The sequence below is a fragment of the Dryobates pubescens genome, chromosome 12, assembly GCF_014839835.1.
Source record: "Dryobates pubescens isolate bDryPub1 chromosome 12, bDryPub1.pri, whole genome shotgun sequence".
Classification (NCBI taxonomy): Eukaryota; Metazoa; Chordata; class Aves; order Piciformes; family Picidae; genus Dryobates; species Dryobates pubescens.
Window position 1 is genome coordinate 7105423 of NC_071623.1, and position 24374 is coordinate 7129796.

Here is a 24374-nt window from a genome sequence, read left to right on the forward strand (position 1 = left end):
TTGGGCTAGTATTCAAGGAGTGGCTAGGCTACATTTCTCTCATAGATTTACTATTTGCTTCTGCAGTGATCATGAAAGAAATACTATAGATAAAAAGAACAACAACAAAACAAAAGGCCTTGTGGTTCTGGTTTTATTTTGACAGCAGTGTGAAGAGTGGAAGATTTTCCTGAACTGGTTTGTGCTTGCATAAGCTGCTAGGAGAGTAAATGTAAGAGGACTACATGTGGTTAGTGGACAAAATAGTAGCCATGGAGGACAGAATGCTGAGTTGTCGACTGAACTTTCAGTAGTAGCCATAGAGTACAAAATACTTAGGTTTGAACTGAGGTTTAAGTAATGGCCATGGAGTACAGAATGCTGAGTTGTGAACTGAGCTTTCAGTAGTAGCCATGGAGTACCAAATGCTGAGTTGTGAACTGAACTTCAGTAGTAGCCATGGAATACAAAATGCTGGGTTTTGAGATGAACTTTCAATTGTAGCCATGGAGTACAGAATGCTGAGTTGTGAACTGAACTGTCAATGCAGAAGCTAGGACCTCAGAACTTTGTACACTCTGAAGTCTATGTGGCAGAGCTGGTTTTGGGAAGGCAAACACCTGGGAGATTGAATTCTGCATTTACAGTGAAGTACCAGTGGCTTGTTAATTCTAACCCCTGAACTGGCTGGGGACAGAGTGGCTGCAGAGCAGCCAGGCAGAGAAGCACCTGGGGGTACAGGTTGACAGCACCTGAACATGAGCCAGCAGTGTGCTCAGGTTGCCAAGAAGGCAAATGGCATCCTGGCCTGGATCAGGAATAGTGTGGCCAGCAGGAGCAGGGAAGTCATTGTGCCCTGTACTCAGCACTGGTTAGGCCACACCTTGAGTCCTGTGTCCAGTTCTGGGCTCCTCAATTCAAGAAAGATGTTGAGCTGCTGGAAGGTGTCCAGGGAAGGGCAACAAAGCTGGGGAGGGGTCTGGAGCGCAGCCCTGTGAGGAGAGGCTGAGGGAGCTGGGGGTGTTTATCCTGGAGAAGAGGAGGCTCAGGGGAGACCTTCTTGCTCTCTACAACTCCCTGAAGGGAGATTGTAGCCAGGTGGGGGTTGGTCTCTTCTTCCAGGCAACCAGCACCAGAACAAGAGGACACAGTCTCAAGCTGTGCCAGGGGAGGTTTAGGCTGGCTGTTAGGAAGAAGTTCTTCATAGAGAGAGATTTGGCCTTTGGAATGTGCTGCCCAGGGAGGTGGTGGAGTCACCATCACTGGAGGTGTTTAAGAAGAGCCTGGATGAGGCACTTGGAGCCATGGTTTAGTTGATTAGATGGTGTTGGTTGATAGGTTGGACTTGAGGATCTCAAAGGTCTTTTTCAACCTGGTTAATTCTGTATTCTGTAACTGATGCCTATCCAGCTTAATGCATTGTAATTATTGTTGTGATTTTTGATGCAGTCATTTACTTCATTTCCCTCCCCCTCCCCCCACCTTTCTAGAGCTAATCTTTTATATATATATATATCTTTATCTATATTGATATACACTCCTATTATGCTATTTTAGTAACCTTATTTAAAAAAAAAAACTAAATAAAAATAAATAACTAAATAACTAACTAAATAAAGGGAACATTTCATATTGCCTACTGTACCTCAATTTTATTGTAATGATTTTGCTGGTTACCAGGTGGGGTGGCAGTTGAAAAATTTGGTGAATGCACTACGAGAGGACCCGAGTGGTGTTATCTTAACTTTGAAAAAGCGACCTCAGAGCATGCTTACCTCAGCACCAGCTTTACTGAAAAATATGAGATGGAAGCCCCTTGCTCTGCAGGTAATGAAGCTTGAATCATCAAGTCATGCACCATCATTTTTAACTCTTTAAGATTATCTCAGTGATGCTTCTTTTTTCTTTGTTGTGCTTCATCTCAGCAGCGGTACGGATTTGCTTTGGTGTACTTTGAACAACTGTTTCTCAAACTCCTTCCTCTGCAGTTTGGTTCTCCTCTGGGCTTAGCTGAAAAACAGATCAAACCTGGCAGTAGAGCTTTCCCGAATTGCCCATTGTTTGGCAATGCAGAAAAGCAGCCCTTAGATAAATTTTCTAGCCAAGCCTACTTCAGAAAGTGATCAATTTCAGTCTGCTTCTAGTGCCTGTTAACCTTCTCATTAACCTCTAACTCCACCTCAAAGAAAGAGAGGAGGTGGAAAAAAAACCCAAAGATCTTGAGTTTTCACTTTGCAGTCATGGAGGGGAATTTATAAGGTGATTTTCATTCAGTAAACCACTTGACCCATCCAATTTTCCACCTGTAAATAAAGCCATGCTCATGTCAAAGTTCTCCTTGAGATCTGAACCTTTGAGGTGTAGCCTTAGGATGTCCAGCTGGGCCTTTAATTCTGGTAAGCCTGCAAGTGTGCTGAAAACTTTGGAATGGTTTCATTAAAGCTTTCATGTTTCACTCTAGGAGAAAATTGTCACTGGGATGGATTACTGTAGGAAATAAAAGTCATGTCCAGACTGATGAAAAGGATGTAACCCACAAATGGAACTGACAAATAATCCCTTTATTATTATTATTGTGTTCAGATACAGTTATGTTTGGAAAAGTATAAGGAATGCATTCATTGGGACATTTTTGTTGTCACGGTCAAATGTTTAGTTTAAAATGAAGTCCATTTGAGAGAGAAAGGCTTGGGGCAGGAAAAGGAAGAGGAGAGATGGAAATGCCACTGCCAGCTCCTGGTCTTTGCCATTTAAAATATGGAAGAGATTCAATCAAAGAAGAAATGCTGTGGGAAAACTTCTCTCAAACATGCATAGCTAGATAAAAATGATTTCCTGGTGGTTAAATGCATCATTGTCTTTGAGTAAGCTTTGCAATGATTGAGATACCTTGGCCTGTCAGAGCTAAAGAACTGACTAGACATGTGACAAAAATAATTCAGCCAAACAAAAAAAACCAAACCTCTCTTTTGAGTGCCTGAAGATAAAATTGCAGGTTTGGATGCATGGTGTGAGTGTACAAGTGCCTGTGCTTGAAGGCTTCCCTTTCACCATAGCTTTGGTTGAGGATATAAATACAAATGAAAAATGCACACTGCTGCTTTAAATGGGCTCAGATGCTTTCAGTCCAACTCCTCTTTGGGTAAGTTTGGTCTTTGAGTGAATTGGGTCATTTTCCTACCTGTACCTTTTCTTTTGCTTCAATTTATCATGTGCTGGAATAATTACACAGCAGACCCCTACGAAGGAAGTTTCTGACGTGGGCCATTGATGCAGATAATAGCAAATAAGCGACTCATTCAACACAGGCTGCTCCAAAAGGTTGGGAAGAGATTGGACAGAAACTCTTTTTCATCATTTAAAAGTAAGTCCAGGAGGAAAGTGAGGATTCTTACAGACTTTTTACAGTCAATGAAGTCAGAAGCTAAAGTCCTGGGCCTGCTTGAAACTTTACAATCGTTTCCAGAAGGAAAAATCCAGCTATCTTTTAGGGTGTTCTATTTGGCTCTGGATTGCATCTCAGGTGATTCACTTCCCCTGCTCTGCTCTTGTGAGACCCCACCTGCAGCACTGCCTCCAGTTCTGGTGCCCACAGCGTAAGAGGGACATGGAGCTGCTGGAGCAGGTCCAGAGGAAGGCCACAAAGATGAGCAGAGGGCTGCAGAACCTCCCCTGTGGGGACAGGATAAGAGAGTTAGTTGGGGCTGTTCAGCCTGAAGAAAAGAAGGCTTCAGGGAGACCTTAGAGCAGCCTTCCAATACCTGAAGAAAGCTGAGAAGGGTCTCTTTACAAGGGCTTGTAGTGATAGGATGATAGGAAATGGATTGAAGCTTGAGATTTAGACTGGAGATTAGGAAGGAATTCTTTCCAGTGAGGATGGTGAGACACTGGAACAGGTTGCCCAGAGAGATCATGAATGCCCCTTCCTGGAAGTGTTCAACATCAGGTTGGATGAGACCTTGATCTAGTGTGAGGTGTCCCTGCCCATGGCAGTGGGGTTGGAACTAGATGGTCTTTAAGGGTCCCTTCCAACCTCAACCATTCTTTGAATCTATGAATACAGAAAGCAGAGTATTATTCAACAGATTTAGCTGTAGATGTCTGCTTTGTAGATATCTCCATGTCTAGATATTGTTCAGGCTTTTCATTTTTGCTGCCTTTGGCCAGTGGGCAATACATAACAGTTACTGGTTCCTTCCTCTTGGCCTGTTTTAGAGTGATCTGCCTTAGCCTGAGGTAAATGTCCATGCCTCTTTACCTCCATGTGATGACAAAGGATGTCTGGACAGCTAAATTCAATGGAGATAGAACCTAGGTAGAGGTCATCCATAATCATACAGGTTTGGGGAGGGGGAGTAATGGCAATATGGGAGCTGGGGGTGTTTAGCCTGGAGAAGAGGGGGCTCAAGAGAGACCTTATTGCAATCTACAGCTACCTGAAAGGAGGTTGTAGCCATGTGGGGATTGGTCTCTTCTCCCAGAGAATCAGCACCAGAACAAGAGGACACAGTCTCAAGCTGCAGCAGGGGACGTTTAGGCCAGATGTTAGAAAGAAATTCTTCCCAGAAAGAGAGATTTGGCCTTTGGAATGTGCTGCCCAGGGAGGTGGTAGAGTCACCATCCCTGGAGGTGTTCAAAAAGAGCCTGGATGAGGCACTTGGTGCCATGGTTTAGTTGATTAGATGGTGTTGGGTGATAGGTTGGGCTTGAGGATCTCAAAGGTCTTTTTCAACCTGGTTAATTCTGTATTCTGTATTGGTTTTAATTGGTTTCATTTTTCACTAGTGGCATAGAAAATATGAATCTTTTTAAGGCTAATATGAGGACAAAAAGAGATACTGGAGAGAGAATTCTGGTGTCACAGTGATATTGTTCTGATTTTTTCCAAACATGACCCCAGAAAAGGGCCAGAACCTCATTCAGAGCTTGTGTGTGCAGTGTGCATAGCCATGTCTGCTGTAATTCATTATTTCAGGGTGAGAGAAACAACAGTTTTCTTAAGCAGGCTGAGTGTCAAAAAAGCTTCAGGGTGAAGACAAACATCAGAAGCTTGCCTAATGTGGAGATTTCTGTTGTTCATTTCCACAGGGCAGAGGTGAACAGATGCTAAAGTCAGCTGATGTTAAAGCTTCTGTGTAGCCAGAGCGTGAAATGGATGCTGTTTGATTCAGGCAGCAACAGCACAGTGTCACTTTATAGCTATTTCAAAAAGATGAAGAAATGTTGTTTGTTTAACAGAATTAAATTCAGACATTAAAAAAGAACAAAACAAACAAAAAAACCAAAACCACAAAAAAAAAACAAACACAAAAACCACCCCACTTTTTTTTTTCCCCCCAGAAAACCTCTTAAGTTGTGTAATTGCCATTTGCCCTATCACTGTTCTGTGATCTGTTAGAGGGCAGGAGGGCTCTGCAGAGGGACCTTGCCAGGCTGGATAGATGGGCAGAGTCCAAGGGCATGAGACTAAACAAGTCTTAAGTGCTGGGTTCTGCACGTTGGCCACAGCAACCCCATGCAGTGCTACACACTGGGGACAGAGTGTCTGGAGAGCAGCCAGGCAGAGAGGAATCTGGGAGTAGTGGTTGACAGCAGCTGAACATGAGGCAGCAGTGTGGCCAGGAAGGTCAAGGGCATCCTGGCCTGGATCAGGAATAGTGTGGCCAGCAGGAGCAGGGAAATCATCCTGCCCTGTATTCAGCACTGGTTAGGCCACACCTTGAGTCCTGTGTCTAGTTCTGAGCCCCTCAGGCTGAGGGAGCTGGGGGTGTTTAGCCTGGAGAAGAGGAGGCTCAGGGGAGAACTCATTGCTGTCTACAGCTTTCTGAAAGGAGGTTGTAGCCGGGTGGGGGTTGGTCTCTTCTCCCAGGCAACCAGCACCAGAACAAGAGGACACAGTCTCAAGCTGTGCCAGGGGAGGTTTAGGCTGGCTGTTAGGAAGAAGTTCTTCATAGAAAGAGAGATTGGCCATGGGAATGTGCTGCCCAGGGAGGTGGTGGAGTCATCATCCCTGGAGGTGTTTAAGAAGAGCCTGGATGAGGCACTTAGTGCCATGGTTTAGTTGATTAGATGGTGTTGGGTGACAGGTTGGACTTGATGTCAAAGGTCTTTTCCAACCTGGTTAGTTCTGTATTCTGTGATGTAGGGGTGCTGCTCAGATGTGATGTGAGAGGAAAGGGAGAAAAATATTGCAAATAGGTGAAAAGAAGGAAGAAAAAGGAAGAAAAACCAGTACTTCTGTCACCTTTGGAAGCAGGGGAAAGGATGATAACTTGTTTTCTGATATTAGGATGTCATGAAATAATTGAGGAGGTTATAACAGTGCTGTCATCCCCCAGCTAAGTTAATTGAACCAGATGTATTATTCAGTAGGCACAGGCTATAAGGAAATTGTGAGTGAGTAATAATTCTGTTAAAGTACAAAATGTGATCAAAATTCAAAAGACTCTTCAGATATGAGGCTAAAAGTCTGAGCAAATGGGAGTTAGGATCTGCAAACTGCAAAGTGCTGGGGATTTTGGTTCTGTGAGTGGAGTGCACAGAGGAAGAATGTGGCATCCTCTCATAATGAAATTGCAGTGAGACAGGTATGAATGTGGAATCATAGAATGATTTCAGTTGGAAGGAATTTCCAAAGGTCATCCAGTCCAACCCCCCTGCAGTCAGCAGGGGCATCCTTCACTAGATCAGGTTGCCCAGAGCCCTGTCAAGCCTCACTGTGAATGTCTCCAGGGTTTGGCCCCAGCCACCTCCCTGGGCAATCTGTTCCAGTGTTCCACCTTCCTCATGGTAAAGAACTTGTTCCTAGAATCTAATCCCAGTCTGCTCTTCTCTAGTTTGAAGCCATTGCCTCTTGTCCTGTCACTGCTGGCCTTTGTAAATAGTCTCTCTCCATCCTTCTTGTAGTCCCCTTCAGGTACTGGAAGGCTGCTCTTAGGTCTCCCCAGAGCCTGCTCCTCTTCTCCAGGCTGAACAACCCCAGCTCCCTCAGCCTGTCCTTGTAGCAACCCCCTGATCGTTTTCATGGCTCTCCTCTGGATCTTCTCCATCAAGTCCATGTCCTTCCTATATTGAGGGCTCCAGAGCTGGACACAGTACTCCAGATGAGGTGTCACCAGAGCACAGTAAAGTGGCAGAAGTTTGCCCTAGAGTAAGAAGGTTGAGGCAAAAGCAGACTGAGTTTTTTTTATGTGCCCCACCAATCAATATGTTTAACAGCTGTTACAGTGAATGCAGAAGGTAAATGTCTCCATGAATTAGGTTGAGACTCATTTACATTGAGATTGACACTATGTTTTAATTAAGAGCCTTTGATAATCATAGAATCACAGAATTGTCAGGGTTGGAAGGGACCTCCAGGATCATCCAGTTTCAACCCCACTGCCATGGCCAGGGACACCTCACACTACAGCAGGTTGCTCACAGCCACATCCAGCCTGGCCTTAAATACCTCCAGGCATGAGGCTTCCACCACCTACCTGGGCAACCTGTGCCAGTCTCTCACCACCCTCATGGGGAAGAACTTCTTCCTAATGTCAAATCTAAATCTACCATTCTGTGGCTTGGATACATCCCCCTGAGTCCTAAAAAGTCCCTCCCCAGCTTTCTTGTAGCCCCCTTCAGATACTGGAAGGCCACAATTAGGTCTCCTCAGAGCTTCCTCTACTCCAAACCAAACAGCCCCAACTCCCTCAGTCTGTCCTCATAAGAAAGCAGCTCCAGCCCTCTGCTCATCCTCGTGGCCCTTCTCTGGACATCTTCCAGCACCTCCAGATCCTTCCTGTAATAGAGGCTCCAGAACTGGGCACAGTGCTCCAGGTGGGGTCTCACCAGAGAGCTGTAGAGGGGGAGAATCACCTCCCTTGCCCTGCTGCAGTTTTTGCCATTTGCAGCTACATGACAAACTGGGCTCAGTGGAGAGACACCCAGCATGCATGGGAAAGTGCTAGATAAAGCTTCCAATTCAAGCAGTATGCAGAACTGGCAGTGTATGAAGATATTTGCTGTCTGAGTGACAGGGCACACTGGCAATTTAATTATGCATCCTGATAATGACATTTTCAAGAGTTTGCTGTCCACTCTTCATGGGTCACAGAGCACTGGAACAGGCTGCCCAGAGGGGTTGTGGATTCTCCTTCTCTGGAGACTTTCCAGCCCTGTCTGGATGTGTTCCTGTGTGACCTGTGCTGGGTTCTATGGTCCTGCTCTAGCAGGGGGCTTGGAGTGGATGATCTCCAGAGGTCCCTTCCAACCCCTAACACCCTGTGATGACCTAAATTAGCCACATGCCACCCAGGAATGTTTATTCATGGCCTCCAGGTGTGGAAAATCCTTTTAGATCATTCAGATATCAACTAGTTACTAATTGGAAACTTCTTAGAATATACAGTGTTTGCTTTGAACAGCACTGCCTTCACATTGCCATGAATTAGTCAAATGCAGTCTGTGTATGGTTATTGATTCATTCCTTGGGTGGTTTTATTATTCCCTTTTGGCAGAAATGTGGTACATTCATTCTTCTCACAAATATTCTTATCCTTAGAATAAATATGAGAGGTTAAGGGAAAGAAACAAGAAATAGAATTATGTGAAGCAGTCCTGAAGCTGATCTTGAATGGCTTGATGTGCAGGAAAACACTGTGTCCAGCTCTGGGCTCCTCAATCTAAGAGGGACATTGGGATACTTGAACATGTCCAGAGAAGGGCAACAAGGCTGGGGAGGGGTCTGGAGCACAGCCCTGTCAGGAGAGGCTGAGGGAGCTGGGGGTGTTTAGCCTGGAGAAGAGGAGGCTCAGGGGAGATCTTATTGATGTCTACAACTCCCTGAAGGGAGGTGGTAGCCAGGTGGGGGTTGGTCTCTTCTCCCAGGCACCCAGCACCAGAACAAGGGGACACAGTCTCAAGCTGTGCCAGGAGAGGTTTAGGCTGGATGTTAGGAAGAAATTCTTCCCAGAAAGTGTAATTGGCCATTGGAATCTGCTGCCCAGGGAGGTGGTGGAGTCGCTGTCCCTGGGGGTGTTCAACGAAGGCTTGGATGTGGCACTTGGAGCCATTTGTTAGTTGTCAGGAGGTATTAGGTAATAGATTGGACTTGATGATCTCTGAGGTCTTTTCCACCCTGGTTGATTCTATGATTACTCTCTTCTCACAGGAAATTAGTGATAGAGCAAGAGGGAGCAGGCTCAAGCTGACACTGGCTAGGATTAGACTGGACTTCAGGAAAAAGAGTGGTGAGGCATTGGAATATGCTGCCCAGGGAGGTGGTGGAGTCACCACCCCTGGTTGTGTTTAAAGGTCATTTGTTGTGATGCTTGGGGATCTAGTTTAAGGGTGCAGAGTAGGGTTACTGGTTAGATTTGGTGTTCCTGAAGGTCTTTTCCAACCTGATTTTTTCTGTGATTCTGTGTTTCTGTGATCACATAACGAGTTTATATTTACAAGTGCCTCGATTCCAACTCTAAGCTCAATCAATACTGAGAGAAAAATAATCCTTTGGGGTTTTTTTCCCCCCACCTTGTGCTCTGCTTTAAGGCAATGCTGGGTTGGTTTGTTTGAGGATTTTCAGTCACTTGATTGTTTTAGTATCTATCAAGAGCCACTCAGAGTTTTCCTGTGATGCTTTCTGGAAACATATCCAAATTTGTGAAGCCAGGGGATTGATTGATTGATTGATTGATTTTCAGCCTGTCTTTTTCATGACTGCTTTTATGACACTTGAATTGGGCAGCTGTGGCCTTGAGGAATGGGGTGGCTGTCTTTGCAATTGAAGGTGTTCATTGTAAGGTGGGCTTGGAAATCTTACTGAATTTGCCTCATTTACTTATTTATTTTGGTGGTACTCTGATCCATTGTGTGAAAGCTTGGAATGTTAGCTCAGACTGCACTGCTTGTATTTCTCACTGCTACTGAATGTGATGAACAAACCAATGAGGCTTCACCTTCACTGTTTAAGCTTTTCGGTTTTGACTTGCCATAGAGGTGACTTCATTATCCACTGTTCAAGCTTTCCTTTACTTGCCATAGAAGTGACTTCATTATCCAGTGCTTAAGCTTTCTTTTACTTGCCATAGAGGTGACTTCATTCTCCTTAACCTCTCCAAAATCTTGTCTGGTTCTGAAAAATCTGATGTAAATAAATACCCTCTACTCTAGACTGTCTGTTTTATTTCTTCTTTCCAGTTTGTGTTATTTATGGGGAGGTTTCAAAGGGAGGCTTCCCAAAGTGATGCTTGAACAGTGGTTCAAGGTTCAATAGAGAGAGGATTCTCAGAGCACAGAAGACCTTGTGTGAGTCACTATCATCACACTAGGAAGAAGCTGGCTGCAAAGTCCTCCTTTGCCTTCTGGAAAGTGCTTTGTTAATTAATTAGCCAAGAGGAGCTGGACTTTTACTGCAGTGTGGAAGACTTTTCATCCAATGCCTTTATGATACAGAAAGCAGCAGCAGAGCAACGTGCTGCCATGCTTTGGACTATACACCCTGCTGGGAGCAGTGAAAAGGCTCTTACCTGATGGCACTGAGCTTGCAGGCTGCTCCAGCTGCCACCCACACAGCCTTGGGATAAAAAAGCCTTCTGACCCCTCTTAAACGCTCTGTCACGCTCTGCACCAAGCTGATTTCAACGTCACCTTCTGCATACTTCACCAAGTACTGCTTTGGATGTGATTCAGTTGTGCTGCTATAAACTCACCAACAGCCCCAGGACCTCTAGTTGTGGGGGCTTCAAACAGATTTCATTGGTTTGGTTTGGATTAGGCACACATCCTATCTCCACTACAATAGATTCAGCCTCCTTAAGAACCATATTTCCGCTACAATAGATTCTGCCTCCTGAGAAGCAACAGCAACAATGACAGCAGTCCTTGGGCTGAGAGGAAATGCTGCTTTGATTGTTTTGTAGTGCTTCTCCTCACTCTGCTCATCTAGAGGCAATGCTATGGTCTGCTCTCATCAATCATTTGTGGTTAGAATGAATGGCTTTGCCCTTTGTTAATTGGAATAAAACATTAACTCATTTGCTCTTCAGTTGCTTGGTTGCCTGTGGTAGTTTTAGGCTATGCCTTTAAAGTCTTTCACAGATCTTGAGCAGAAAAGTAGTAAAATGTAAATAAATCACCATTGGGTGTGAAAAGGAAAACAAAGACCATTCTAAACAAGCCCATTGGAGAGATATCTACCACAAGATCTTGCTCCCAAGATTACTTTTCCTCTCTTCTGGCTTTTTCTCTCTGAGGAATACTGACTTGCTTCTGCTCAACCTTGGCTGCATTGTTTTGGTATTAACTTCTCTGCTCCTTTCTCCTTTCCTTTGTACAGAGGGGTAGGGGGTAGGCAGGGAAGGAGAAGCTATTAGCTTCCCTTGGTCTTTGGCCGGGGGGGGGGGGATCCTTGTGCTGTTCATTAATTGTAAATACTGTAAATCCTGTAGATTTTGTACATACTCATTGCATTCCACTGTAGCTTTGCCTACAATTACAGCTTCCATTTTGTGGTAGTTTTAGGCTATGCCTTTAAAATCTTTCACAGATCTTGAGGAGAAAAGTAGTAAAGTGTAAATAAATCACCACTGGGTGTAAAAAGGAAAACAAAGGTGATTCTAAACAAGCCCATTGGAGAGATATCTACCACAAGATCTTGCTCCCAAGATTTTTTTCCCTCTCTTCTGTCTGCTTTTCTCTGGGGAGAGATACTGACTTGCTTCTGCTTGACCTTGGCTGCATTGTTTTGGTATTAACTTCTCTGCTCCTTTCTCCCTTCTTTTGTACAGAGGGGTAAAGGGGGGCAGGGAAGGAGAAGCTGTTAACTTCCCCTGGTCTTTGGCTGGGGGGGGCGGTCCTTGTGCTGTTCATAAATTGTAAATACCTATAAATATTGTAAATCCTGTAGATTTTGTACATATTCCTTGCATTCCATTGTAGACTGCATCTTTGCCTGTAAAGACAGCTTCCATTTCCTTCCAGCTGAGCTGGTCTGGCAAATATAATGTTGGGGAGCGGTGGAAGGTGGAATTTCAACCCACCACATTGTCTTTAAAGCATGTGGGAGCTGGGCATTCTTTGCAGCACTGCTAAAACAGATTCTGGCTGGTTGGTTTTTTTCCCCTAGTGAGTATGAGTTGGTTGAGAGTATTTCATTGCTTCATGTCATGGTTGTTCTCATAAACCCCCAAAAGTTGGTTTTATTGGAAACACTCTGTTCAGTGAATTGTCATAACTTTGATCCAAGCTGAAAAATATATTAGCAGTAAAAATCTGTTTACTGATGCAGATAATGTGTCAAGATGTTGCCATTTAAGATTTTGTACTGGATTTGCTTCTATGTTTTTTCTTAATGGTGTGTCTGTTTCTGGAGCAATGTTTCTCAAACTACATAGAATCAAGAAGGTTGAAAAGACCTTAGAGATCATCAAGTCCAACCTCTTACCTCTTGCAGTTTTCAAGGGAGTTAATCACAGAATGGTCCAAGCTGGAAGGGACCTCCAAAGGTCATCCAGTCCAACCTCCCTGCAGTCAGCAGGGACATCCCCAACCACATCCCCAACCAGGCTGCCCAGGGCCTTGTTGAGCCTCACCTTCAGTATCTCCAGGGATGAGGCCCCAGCCACCTCCCTGGGCAACCTGTTGCAGTGTTCCACCACCCTCATAGTAAAGAACTTGTTCCTAACATCCAATTTAAATCTGCTCTTCTTCAGCTTAAGCAATTGTTTCTTATCCTATCACAGCAGGCCCTTGCAGAGAGACTCTCTCCATGCTGCTCTTAGGTCTCCCTGGAGCCTTCTCTTCTCCAGGCTGAACACCCCCAACTCCCTCAGCCTGTCCTCGTAGCAGAGGTGCTCTCATGGTCCAGAGGAGGGCCATTAAAATGATCAGGGGGTTGGAGCACCTCTGCTCTTAAAAGAAGGTTCAAAAAACATTAGACTTTTAAGTGGTATACATTCAGTATGAAATTACATTCATTGTTCAGAGAGAAAAATGGAAAATAATATGCTGGCTTACTATGAACACCCTCCCAATTCATTCAGGATCAGCGATGAGAAAAGCCACAATAGGTCCTGGTAGCAAGAGGGAAGTAGGGACCACAGGCAGAGCTAACTGGGGACAGACTAGCTTCAGTAGTCAGTGCTATCATAGAACTGTCAGGGTTGGAAGGGGCCTCAAGGATCATCCAGTTCCAACCCCCTTGCCATGGGCAGGGACACCTCACACTACAGCAGATTGCTCACAGCCACATCCAGCCTGGCTGCAAAAACCTCCAGGCATGAGGCTTCCACCACCTCCCTGGGCAACCTGTGCCAGTGTCTCAACACCCTCATGGGGAACAACTTCTTCCTAACATCCAAGCTGAATCTCCCCAGTTCTAGACTTCAGAGACTTCCTGTTTCCTTGTATTAGAGGAACTGAGCTGCTGTAGGTATAGATGATGGCTTACCTGTTCCCTGGCTAACTGACCATTAGGGGAAGGGTCCAGAAAGACTAATACTCCTGAAGGAGGATGGTTCATCCAAAGTGTTTGAGAAACAGTGCTTCAAAATATGAACTTTGTCAAGCTGAATTCAAAATAATTGAAATGTGTGTCTGTCATTGTGCCTTATATTGATTCAGGACCTTTTATGGGGCATTTTTGAGGGTGTTCTAATTTCAATATGTAACTTCTGGAGGGGAAAAATAGATATGGTTAGATTCAGATTGGATATTGGGAAGAAGTTCTTCCCCATGAGGGTGGTGAGAGACTGGCACAGGTTGCCCAGGGAGATGGTAGAAGCCTCATCCCTGGAGGTTTTTTGCAGCCAGGCTGAATGTGGCTGTGAGCAACCTTCTGTGGTGTGAGGTGTCCCTGTCCATGGCAAGGGGGTTGGAACAGCATGATCCTTGAGGTCCCTTCCAATTCTAGCAATTCTGTGATTCTAGGCTTCCTCTGTCAGGCTGTTCCTATGGGTCAAGTTCTTGAGTTTTTGGACTTGAAAAGTTTTTTAGTTTGCTGTTTCAACAATCCCACTTGCCCTGGCCAGCCTACCAAAAGGGATTGCAGCATGAGAATGACTTTGGTCTTTGGAAGAGAATGAAGTAAGTGATAACACTGATCTCCAAGGCATCCAATTCAGAAAGAGCTGAATGGTGTCCCCTGGGGTTTTCCATTCAGACTGTCTGCATATGGTCCACTGACTGCATGCTGTTGAACTGGAGAGCTGCATGAGCTGATTTATTTGCAGGTGCACCGACTGGCTTGAACTGAACAGTTGGAGGTCTCTCTAAATTGCCATGCAGAATGCCATTGAGGTGCACCATACCTGCAGGCCATGTTCTGAAGGCTCTCTTCTCAACCAGGGGGGCCTGAAGATTTCAAACTCTTCATGAAATGAAAGCTGACCTCCTGCAGCACGAGGTGGTAGCAGCTAAGCAACTCTCTAGTGTGCTGAGCCCCTGCCAGGAGGGACAATTTGAATGCCTTTACCATTTAGCAGTTCTTCCTGAGCTGCTGATTTAATGGTGAAGTGATGATAAAGTTGTATTAGTGGTTTTTTAAGTGGTGACCTATTTTTAAATTTAAATTCCTCATTTCCCTCCCTTTTTTCTTTCTTTTTTTTTTCCAGTTAGCTTTCCTGTTTTGTGGAAATTGGCAATGTGAACCAAATATGGAAAAGATATCAGACACCCTACTATGTCTGGAGACAGCCCTCCAGGATTTTCTTCCTCTTGTAATAGATTTAGTCTGGAGAAGAGAAGGCTCAGGGGAGACCTTATTGCTCTCTCCAGCTCCCTGAAGGGAGGCTGTAGCCAGGTGGGGGTTGGTCTCTTCTCCCAGGCAACCAGCACCAGAACAAGAGGACACAGTCTCAAGCTGCACCAGGGGAAGTTTAGGCTGGAGGTGAGGAGAAAGTTCTTCCCAGAAAGAGTAATTGGCCATTGGGATGTGCTGCCCAGGGAGGTGGTGGAGTCACCATCACTGGTAGTGTTTAAAAAGAGCCTGGATGAGGCACTCGGTGCTATGGTTTAGCTGATTAGATGGTGCTGGGTGATAGGTTGGAATCGATGATCTTGAAGGTCTCTTCCAACCTGATTAATTCTATTTTCTGTGTTTAATTATGTTACAATTTGTAGAATTGTTAGAGTTGGAAGGGACCTCAATGATGATCCAGTTCCAACCCCCCCCTGCCATGGCCCGGGACACCTCACACTACAGCAGGTTGCTCACAGCCACATCCAGCCTGGCTGCAAAAACCTCTAGGGATGAGGCTTCCACCACCTCCCTGGGCAACCTGTGCCAGTGTCTCAACACCCTCATGGGGAACAACTTCTTCCTAACATCCAAGCTGAATCTACCCATTTCTAGTTTTGTTCCATCCCCCCCCAGTCCTGTCACTCCCTGACACCCTCAAAAGTCCCTGCCCAGCTTTCTTGGAGCCCCCTTCAGATACTGGAAGGCCACAATTAGGTCTTCTTGGAGCCTTCTCTTCTCCAGACTGAACAACCCCAACTCCCTCAGTCTGTCCTCAATTTCTATCTCCTCATGAGCTCTGAGTGTCCCAGGAATGTGTACCCACATTGCCACCCTGTGAGACAGCAGAGTCATTCAGCTGCACACCAGATACACTCTAATTTCATCTCTGAAATTGTCTGACATGGCAACAGTTTGATGGAAACCTTTTACCTTCAATTATCTGAATAACTTCTGTTTTTCTGTGGTAGACTGAATACTATGTCTTCCCATTGCACTCAGTGTTATAAAACCACCTTGGGAAGCCAAAAGCTGAACCAAAAGATCTATTTGTCAAAGATGTACAAATCCTAACTGTTTTCCAGCAGCTTCCAGCAAAGTCTTCTGCAGGACAAGCCAATCTGTCCAGACTGTGTGTTAGCCAGGAGTGGTGAAATGTGAAGCTGCCCATTAGAATCTTCAGAGCAGCAAAATTGTGATCACAGTATCGCAGTATCACAGTATAACTGAGGTTGGAAGAGACCCCAAGGATCGTCAAGTCCAACCTGTCACCACAGACCTCATGACTAGACCATGGCACCAAGTGCCACGTCCAATCTCCTCTTGATTTTGTTTGGGATTTTTTTTCCCCAGAAATTAAGCTCATAGAATTGGTATTTAAATAGTTAACACCTGCCCCTCTACATGGCACTGGTGAGGCCTCACCTCCAGCATTGTGTGCAGCTCTGGGCCCCTTACTTCAGGAAAGATATTGAGGTGCTGGAGCGGGTCCAGAAGAGAGCAACCAGACTGGGGAAAGGACTGAAGGGAAATTCCTGTGAGGAGAGGCTGAGGGAGCTGGGGGTGTTCAGCCTGGAGAAGAGGAGGCTTAGAGGGGACTTTACAGTATCACAGTATAGCCAAGGTTGGATCATCGAGTCCAACCTGTCACCACAGACCTCATGACTAGACCATGGCACCGAGTGCCACATCCAATCCCCTCTTGAACACCTTCAGGGATAGTGACTCCACCACCTCCCTGGGCAGCACATTCCAATGACGAATGACTCTCTTGGTGAAGAACTTTCTCCTCACCTTGAGTCTAAACCTCCCCTGGCACAGCTTGAGACTGTGTCCTCTTGTTCTGGTGTTGGTTGCCAGGGAGAAGAGACCAACCCCTTCCTGGCTACAACCACCTTTCAGGTAGTTGTAGAAGGCAATGAGGTCCCCCCTGAGCCTCCTCTTCTCCAGGCTAAACAATCCCAGCTCCCTCAGCCTCTCCTCATAGGGCTTGTGCTCAAGGCCTCTCCCCAGCCTTGTTGCCCTTCTCTGGACACGTTCAAGTGTCTCGATGTCCTTCTTAAACTGAGGGGCCCAGAACTGGACACAGTACTCAAGGTGTGGCCTAACCAATGCAGAGTACAGGGGCACAATGACCTCCCTGCTCCTGCTGGCCGCTCTATTCCTAATGCAGGCCAGGATGCCATTGGCCTTCTTGGCCACCTGGGCACACTGCTGGCTCATGTTTAGGCGGCTGTCGATCTGCAGTCCCAGGTCCCTCTCTGTTTGGCAACTCTCCAGCTACTCTGACCCCAGCCTGTAGCTCTGCATGGGGTTGTTGTGGCCAAAGTGCAGCACCTGGCACTTGGACTTGTTAAATGCCATCCCATTGGACTCTGCCCATCTGTCCAGTTGGTCGAGGTCCCTCTGCAGAGCCTTTCTACCCTCTAACTGACTAACATCTGCTCCTATCACTCTCTGCAACTACTTAAAAGGAAGTTGTAGTAAGGTGGGGGTCAGGCTCTTCTCCCAGGCACCTTGTGACAGGATGAGAGGGCATGGCCTGAAGCTGTGCCAGAAGAGGGTTAGGTTGGATGTTAGGAAGCACTTCCCCATGGAAAGGAGAATTAGACACTGGGATGGACTGCTCAGGGAGGTGATGGAGTCATCATCTCTAAAGGTCTTTAAGGAATGATTGGATGTGGCACTTGGTGGCATGGTTTAGCTGATTTGGTGGTGTTAGGTCCTAGGCTGGGCTTGATGATCTCAGAGGTCTTTTCCAGCCTCAGTAATTCTGTAATTCTGTGAAGTATTCCAGGCTGAGACACAAGAGAAATTCTTATCTGTGTCCTCTAGCCCTCCAGCAGCCAGTCAGGACCATCAGAGGCTAATCAACCCAGTGGAAGTCCAGATCTCTGTTATGCTTAAGCACAGCTACCTGAAAGGAGGCTGGAGTGAGGCTGGGGTTGGTCTCTTCTTCCAAGTAAGCAGTGACAGGACAAGAGATGGTGAACTGAAGTTGTGCCAGGGAAGGTTTAGGTTGGACATGAGAAAAAACTTCTTTAGTGAGACAGTGGTGAGGGGTTGGAACAGGCTGCCCAGGGAGGTGGTGGATTCAGCATCCCTGGAGGTATTGAAGAAGCTGTAACTGTGGTGCTTCAGGGTATGGTTAGGTTAGTTGGATTACTGCTGGACTCAATGATCTTAAAGGTCTTTTCCAACCTTACTGATTCTATGATTTTTCCATATGTGACATAAACCATAAGCTGCTATTAATTGTCACCAGACTGGTCTCTAGGGCCCCCTTTCCTCCTATCTACCTATTCCTGGAGGTACAGTAAAGGAATAGGTAGAGTGGAGTTTGTTCTCCAAGTGGAGAAGAGCAACTCCATCTACCAAGCTTGTCTTCCTCTCAGTGCTCCTGCCAGTATGAGCCATGAACAGCTTGACAAGGGTCTAGGATGACAAAATTCTTTTGGCTGACAAGGACCATTCATTCCATAAGGTATTCAAGCAAGCCACCAAGTGTGCAAGGTATCAGGAGGGAAATTATCAATGTTGTATGAGTGAGTGGCTCAAGAACATCTTTGGCTGCAGGGTCACAGATGAAAAATATTGAAGAAGATTTTTGTTTCTCTGAAAAGAGGGAAATGTTTAGGGGGTTGGAGTTTTCCTACCCAATTTCACCACCAACTTTATTCTTTGGTTGTTTCTTTTTTCTTTGCAGATTTTCTGTCTTCTTGTTCTCAGTGGTTGTAAAGTCTTTTACTTGTCTGGTTTTGCTCTGTGTGTGTGTGTCTTTCTCCCTCTCCTCCTGTAAATATTGGCAGTCTTTCACTGGCCTGGCTCCAGAATGCTCACTTTTGACTCTTAAACGAGCCAGGGAAGAAGTTAGCAACATCACTGCTCACAGGAGGTGGTTTTCTAGCATTCAGAAAGACAAAACTTGGCAATTTGCTCTGAAAGTGGACTTTGCAGGGGCTTAACAAGAAAATCTTGCACATCCCTTTCATTGATTGAGATGATAACATCTAACACATCCCCAAAGGAGGCAGTAAGTGGCTAAATGATTTGGGTGTTCTAGCTGGCATTCAGAGTTCTTACACACAAATTGAAGAGGGGGAGCAACACAATGCTGGGAGCCTTACTTGATAAGCATAAGTTTGAGTGGCTTATCACTACCTTGTAAGAGGACAACATTTAGACCCTGCTGCAGAGCTCTTGGTGCTGTTTGCAGGTTCCTGGGTGTCAGGGTTCCTGTATAGGAAATGAGAACTGATTCTTCTGCCCTCTTTTCTGTCAGGAATTGCTCTCAGAAGGATCCCTCTATGCACTCCTTCAGCTGTCAATATAATGTGAAATGTTTGTGTCCCTCCAGTATTATTTAAGCCAGAAGTTACAGATATGGTGAAATCTCTTTAATCCCAACACTTCCTTCCTTCAAGGAGCTGGGGATGCTTAGTTTGGGAAAAAGGAGGCTGAGGGGAGACCTCATTGCTGTCTACAGCTATCTGAAAGGATGTTGTAGAGAGGCTGCTGCTGGTCTCTTCTCACAGGTAATTAGTGATAGAACAAGAGGGAATGGCCTCAAGCTGCAGCCGGGTAGGTTTAGACTGGACATTAGGAAACATTTTTCCCAGCAAGAGTGGTCAGGCTGCCCAGGGAGGTGGTGGAGTCACCAGCCCTAGATGTGTTCAAAGGTGGTTTGGATGTGGTGCTTGGGGCTCTGGTTTAGGGGTGAAGCTTGTAGAGTAGGGTTAATGGCTGGACTTGGTGATCCTGGGGGTCTTTTCCAACCTGAATATTTCTGTGATTCCTCTCCATCTTTTTCAGAAATTAACTGAAAGAACTCCTTCAAAAAGCAAAACTCAGCATTTGTGTAATATTAGATTAATTTTAATCTGGTGGTGTACTTCCTCTTTTGCCATTTTCCTTCTGCTTGAGTTAAGTCATTCCACAAGCCAAACACCGTAAGGCTTTTGTTATTAGGCAAACATTCTTTGCTGCGAGGGTCACAGAGCCCTGGAACAGGCTGCCCAGAGAGGTTGTGGAGTCTCCTTCTCTGGAGACTTTCAAGACCCATCTGGATGTGTTCCTATGTGACCTGTGTGTCCTGCTCTGGCAGGGGGGTTGGACTCGGAAGATCTCCAGAGGTTCCATCCAGCCCCTCACATCCTGTGAGGTTCTTAGGTGATCTAAAGCAATCAGGGGTTTTCTTCTCATTTCTGTTTTCTGCAGCTCTAGAGAGACTCTTAGAAATATCCAGCCCTACAATGTTTGAATGAAAAGTCTTCCAACAGTAGGACATTATTTTGGTAGCCAAGACAGTTAATGGATTGGAAGATGTCCCTGCTCACTAGCAGGGAGATTGGACCAGATGACCTTTGAGTCACTGGAATGTGTCCAGAGAAGGGCAACAAAGCTGGGGAGGGGTCTGGAGCACAGCCCTGTGAGGAGAGGCTGAGGGAGCTGGGGGTGTTTAGCCTGGAGAAGAGGAGGCTCAGGGGAGACCTTCTTGCTGTCTACAACTCCCTGAAGGGAGGTTGTAGCCAGGTGGGGGCTGGTCTCTTCTCCCAGGCACCCAGAACCAGAACAAGAGGACACAGTTTCAAGCTGCACCAGGGGAGGTTTGGGCTGGATGTTAGGAAGAAATTCTTCCCAGAAAGAGAGATTGGCCATTGGAATGTGCTGCCCAGGGAGGTGGTGGAGTCACCATCCCTGGAGGTGTTTAAGAAGAGCCTGGATGAGGCACTTAGTGCTATGGTCTGGTTGATTAGATAGGGTTTGGTGATTGGTTGGACTTGATGTTCTCTGAGGTCTCTTCCAACCTGGTTGATTCTGTGGTTCTGTCCCTTCCAATCCAACCCATTCTCTGAGTCTATCTAAGAGCTGAGGAAGCAATTAGGTGCATTAGATGCCTAATTCACAAGAGGGATGTGCTTAAGAGGAAGGATTGTGTCTGGCCTGGAACAATAACTGGAGTTCATGATTGTTCCTTAAGGAGTATACAATTCTTCGCCCGTGTGTAAATGTGACTTTGTGAGGAGTGTGCCCAGAGGGGTGAAGAATAAGAATCATCATCTCCAGCTTCTTCAGGCTCATAGCCTGTGCATTCTGATGATGCAGGACCTGATTTTACAGCAGCTACAACCCATAACTTTTCCAGTTGAGTCCTGAGCTGTAGTGCAGATGGGGGGAAGATGAGAGTTTCAATTGCATGCCTACTTCTGCACCTTTTCCTGTAAACCTCAGGCTTTTTCTTTACAGTGTTAGTCTAAGTAAGGAATTCACTGCATTCTGTGTGTTACTTAATCATTAAAATCCCACCACCAACTCTACTGATGGCTGTTTTCATGGGCATTGGGGAAAGGATGTTACCAGAGGAGTCGGTTTTCTAAGCAGGTCCATCCATAGACCTCTCTCCTTAGCAGGAGTGGTTTTCATCAGTTAAAGAACACACTAAAAACATTAGAAGTGTTAACTACTTCTTGAACTTTCTGAGCTACAGGATGCTTATAGCTGTTTCAGGCAACACTAGATGAGGATAATATTAATTCTGTTCTTTCACTCTCTCCTGAACCAGCCTCTCATTCCCAGAAGCCCCACGAGCAGCGTGGCTACGCCGTCCAGCACCATCAGCACACCTACAAAAAGAGACAGCTCTGCTCTTCAGGATCTCTACATCCCCCCTCCTCCAACAGAGCCTTATGTTCCAAGGTAAAAAAATAAATTAAAAATATCATTTTGGGGTACAATTTAATGTAAAAAAATTACTTGTACATTAGCTGAGCATTGTGTTCCTACCCACTTATCAGCCTGCCCTGCAGGAGTAGGCTGATAACACTTCATTTTGGAGGTGGGTATGTTCAAGCAGACCCACAATGAATTAAATCAGTGTCTAAAGGCTGCAAAACAGCCTTGAGAAAAATAGAATCATAGAATTGTCAGGGTTGGAAGGAACCTCAAGGATCATCCAGTTCCAGCCTCCCTGCCATGGGCACAGCTATGGGCAGGGACACCTCACACTACATCAGGTTGCTCACAGCCACATCCAGCCTGGCTGCAAAAACCTCCAGGCTTCCACCACCTCCCTGGGAAACCTGTTCCAGTGTCTCACCACCCTCATGGGAAAGAACTTCTTCCTAACATCCAGTCTCAATCTACCCATTTCTAGTTTTGCTCCATCACTCCCAGTCCTATCACTCCCTGACACCCTAAAACGTCCCTCCCCAGCTTTCTTGGAGCCTCCTTCAGATACTGGAAGATCACAATTAGGTCTCCTTGGAGCCTTCTCTTCTCCAGACTGAACAGCCCCAACTCCCTCAGTCTGTCCTCATAGGAGAGGAGCTCCAGCCCTCTGCTCATCCTCATGGCCCTTCTCTGGACACCTTAGAGCACCTCCAGATCCTTCCTGTAATAGAGGCTCCAGAACTGGACACAGTGCTCCAGGTGGGGTCTCAGTGGAGTGGAGTAGAGGAGGAGAATCACTGCCCTCAACCTGCTGGCCATACTTAGTTTTTAAGAATAGACTGGATGAGGCACTTAGTGCCACAGTCTAGTTAGGGTTGGGTGATCAGTTGGACTTGATGATCTCAGAGGTCTCTTCCAACCTGGTTGATTCTGGGTGATTCTGTGTGTGATTCTAAGTAGAGTCAACACCCCTTTCTTTTCCTGGAATATAGAATAATCTGTTGTCTGTAACAGTCTCATCCTAGTTCAGAAGAGCAGACATTATCTGAAACCCTATAGCTAGGAAAAGAGTTCATTGCCTGTCCCTTTGCCTAATGGCCATGATGCATCAAGGGAAGCTGAGCTGAAAGCAAGTACCATTTACCTTCAGCAGGAGCCTTATTTTGATCTGCCAGCATTTTCCTTTTGAGATGGGTTTGATCTGAAAGCATTAGAGCAAATTTCAGGATTATGCCCTGGCACCTGGAACAGGCATTTTCATCTTTCTCAGCTCTCTGGCCTTGCTGAGCCACAAAAGCAGCAGAGCATACTTGTAGATTGATCACTCTCCCCTAACCTCTAATGATTCTGTGTAATTCCATCATGTACACAGGTGCTGCTTCCCTAAAATTCTGAGGGAATTATGGCCAATAAAATAATAGGGAAATAGGTATCCAGAGACCTGGGAATGTATTTTCCTGGCATGGATTAGATTGGAAGGAACCTCGGAGATGACTCCCAGAAAAACCCACCTGATAGGTAACACATAGGTGATTTAAAGACATTAAACATATCAGTTTCAAGATGAAAGGCAGCAGTAACTCACTGGATTTGTTCCTTTTGCCAGATTAAACATATTTCCTGTCATCTGTGTTTACACACAGCTCTGATGAGTTTTAACCAACACACACAAATGTTGGGAATCCATATGTCCATCATGTCATACAGAATGGTTTAAGCTGGAAGGGACCTTAAAGATCATCCAGTGCCAACCCACGTGCCCTGGGCTAGATCAACTTGCTCAAGGCCTCATCCAACCTGGCCTTGAACACTTCTAGAGAAGAAGCATCCACAGCCTCCCTGGCCAACCTGTTCCAGTGTCCTACCACCCTCACTGGAAAGAATTCTTTCCTGATCTCCAGTCTAAATCTCCCCCTCTTAAGCTTCAATCCATTTCCTATCATCCTATCACTACAAGCCCTTGTAAAGAGACCTTTCTCAGCTTTCTTCAGGTGCTGGAAGGCTGCTCTAAGGTCTCCCTGAAGCCTTCTTTTCTCCAGGCTGAACAGCTCCCAGTCTCTCAGCCTGTCCCCACAGAGGAGGTTCTCTAGCCCTCTGGTCATCTTCGTGGCCTTGCTCTGGACCTGTTCCAGCAGTTCCATGTCCATGCTGCGAGCACCAGAGCTGGAGGCAGTGTTGCAGGTGGGGTCTCACAAGAGCAGAGCAGGGGAGGAGAATCACCTGAGAAAGCCCCTTTTCAGAGGAATCAGTATTTTTAAAGCTTCCATATTCTTAGACACAGGTTATCAGTCACTGTGTTCTTGAATTACTTCTTGCTTTTACTGTATATAACTTTCCTGGTAAGACTGTAAGGGCAGCATGTCCTTTGTTGTACTTAGAGTTTCTGGTAGCTGAGTTTTTCTTAGAATTTTCTTGTCAGTAACTTTTTTGGCCAATTAATAAGATGCATGACCTGATAGAATCGCAGAATTGTTAGGGTTGGAAGGGATCTCAAGGATCAGCCAGTTCCAACCCCCCTGCCATGGCCAGGGACACTTCACACTAGAGCTGGTTGCTCACAGCCACATCCAACCTGGCCTTCAAAACCTCCAGCGATGAGGCTTCCACCACCTCCCTGGGCAACCTGTGCCAGTGTCTCACTGACACCGGTACTGACAAGACTTTCCTGGGGATTTTCCAAGGGTGAGGTATATGGCAAATTAAGTTGCCTGGTGTAGAGGAGAAGTTGTGATTCTGTGACAAATCCTTATTCTTCAGAGATAAAAGCCCCCAAACTTACAGGACAAAAAAGTGACTTTGCCCTTCAGAATGCAGATGATGTCACAAGCCTTTTTGTAGATTCATAGAATGCTTTAGGTTGGAAGGGACCTTGAAGATCATCTAGTTCCATCCCCCTGCCATAGGCAGGGACACCTTTCACTAGCCCCTCAGCCTTCTCTTCTCCAGACTATACACCCCCACCTCTCTCAGGCACTCCTCATATGATGCCGTTCAAACCCCTCCCTAGCTT

General features: G+C 45.8%; 1 protein-coding gene across 6 annotated transcripts in view; it reads left to right on the top strand.

Annotated features, from left to right (window-relative positions):
* CNKSR2 (connector enhancer of kinase suppressor of Ras 2) overlaps window positions 1-24374 on the top strand; it is a 252421-nt gene that overhangs the window by 142350 nt on the left and 85697 nt on the right. For 3 of the 6 annotated variants that reach the window (XM_054165993.1, XM_054165994.1, XM_054165998.1), the window contains exons 9-10: window positions 1660-1806; window positions 21258-21391. In XM_054165993.1, coding sequence (XP_054021968.1) covers window positions 1660-1806; window positions 21258-21391 — 281 coding nt within the window. The remainder of the gene's footprint in view (window positions 1-1659; window positions 1807-21257; window positions 21392-24374) is intronic. The other 3 variants (XM_054165995.1, XM_054165996.1, XM_054165997.1) reach the window with 1 other exon arrangement.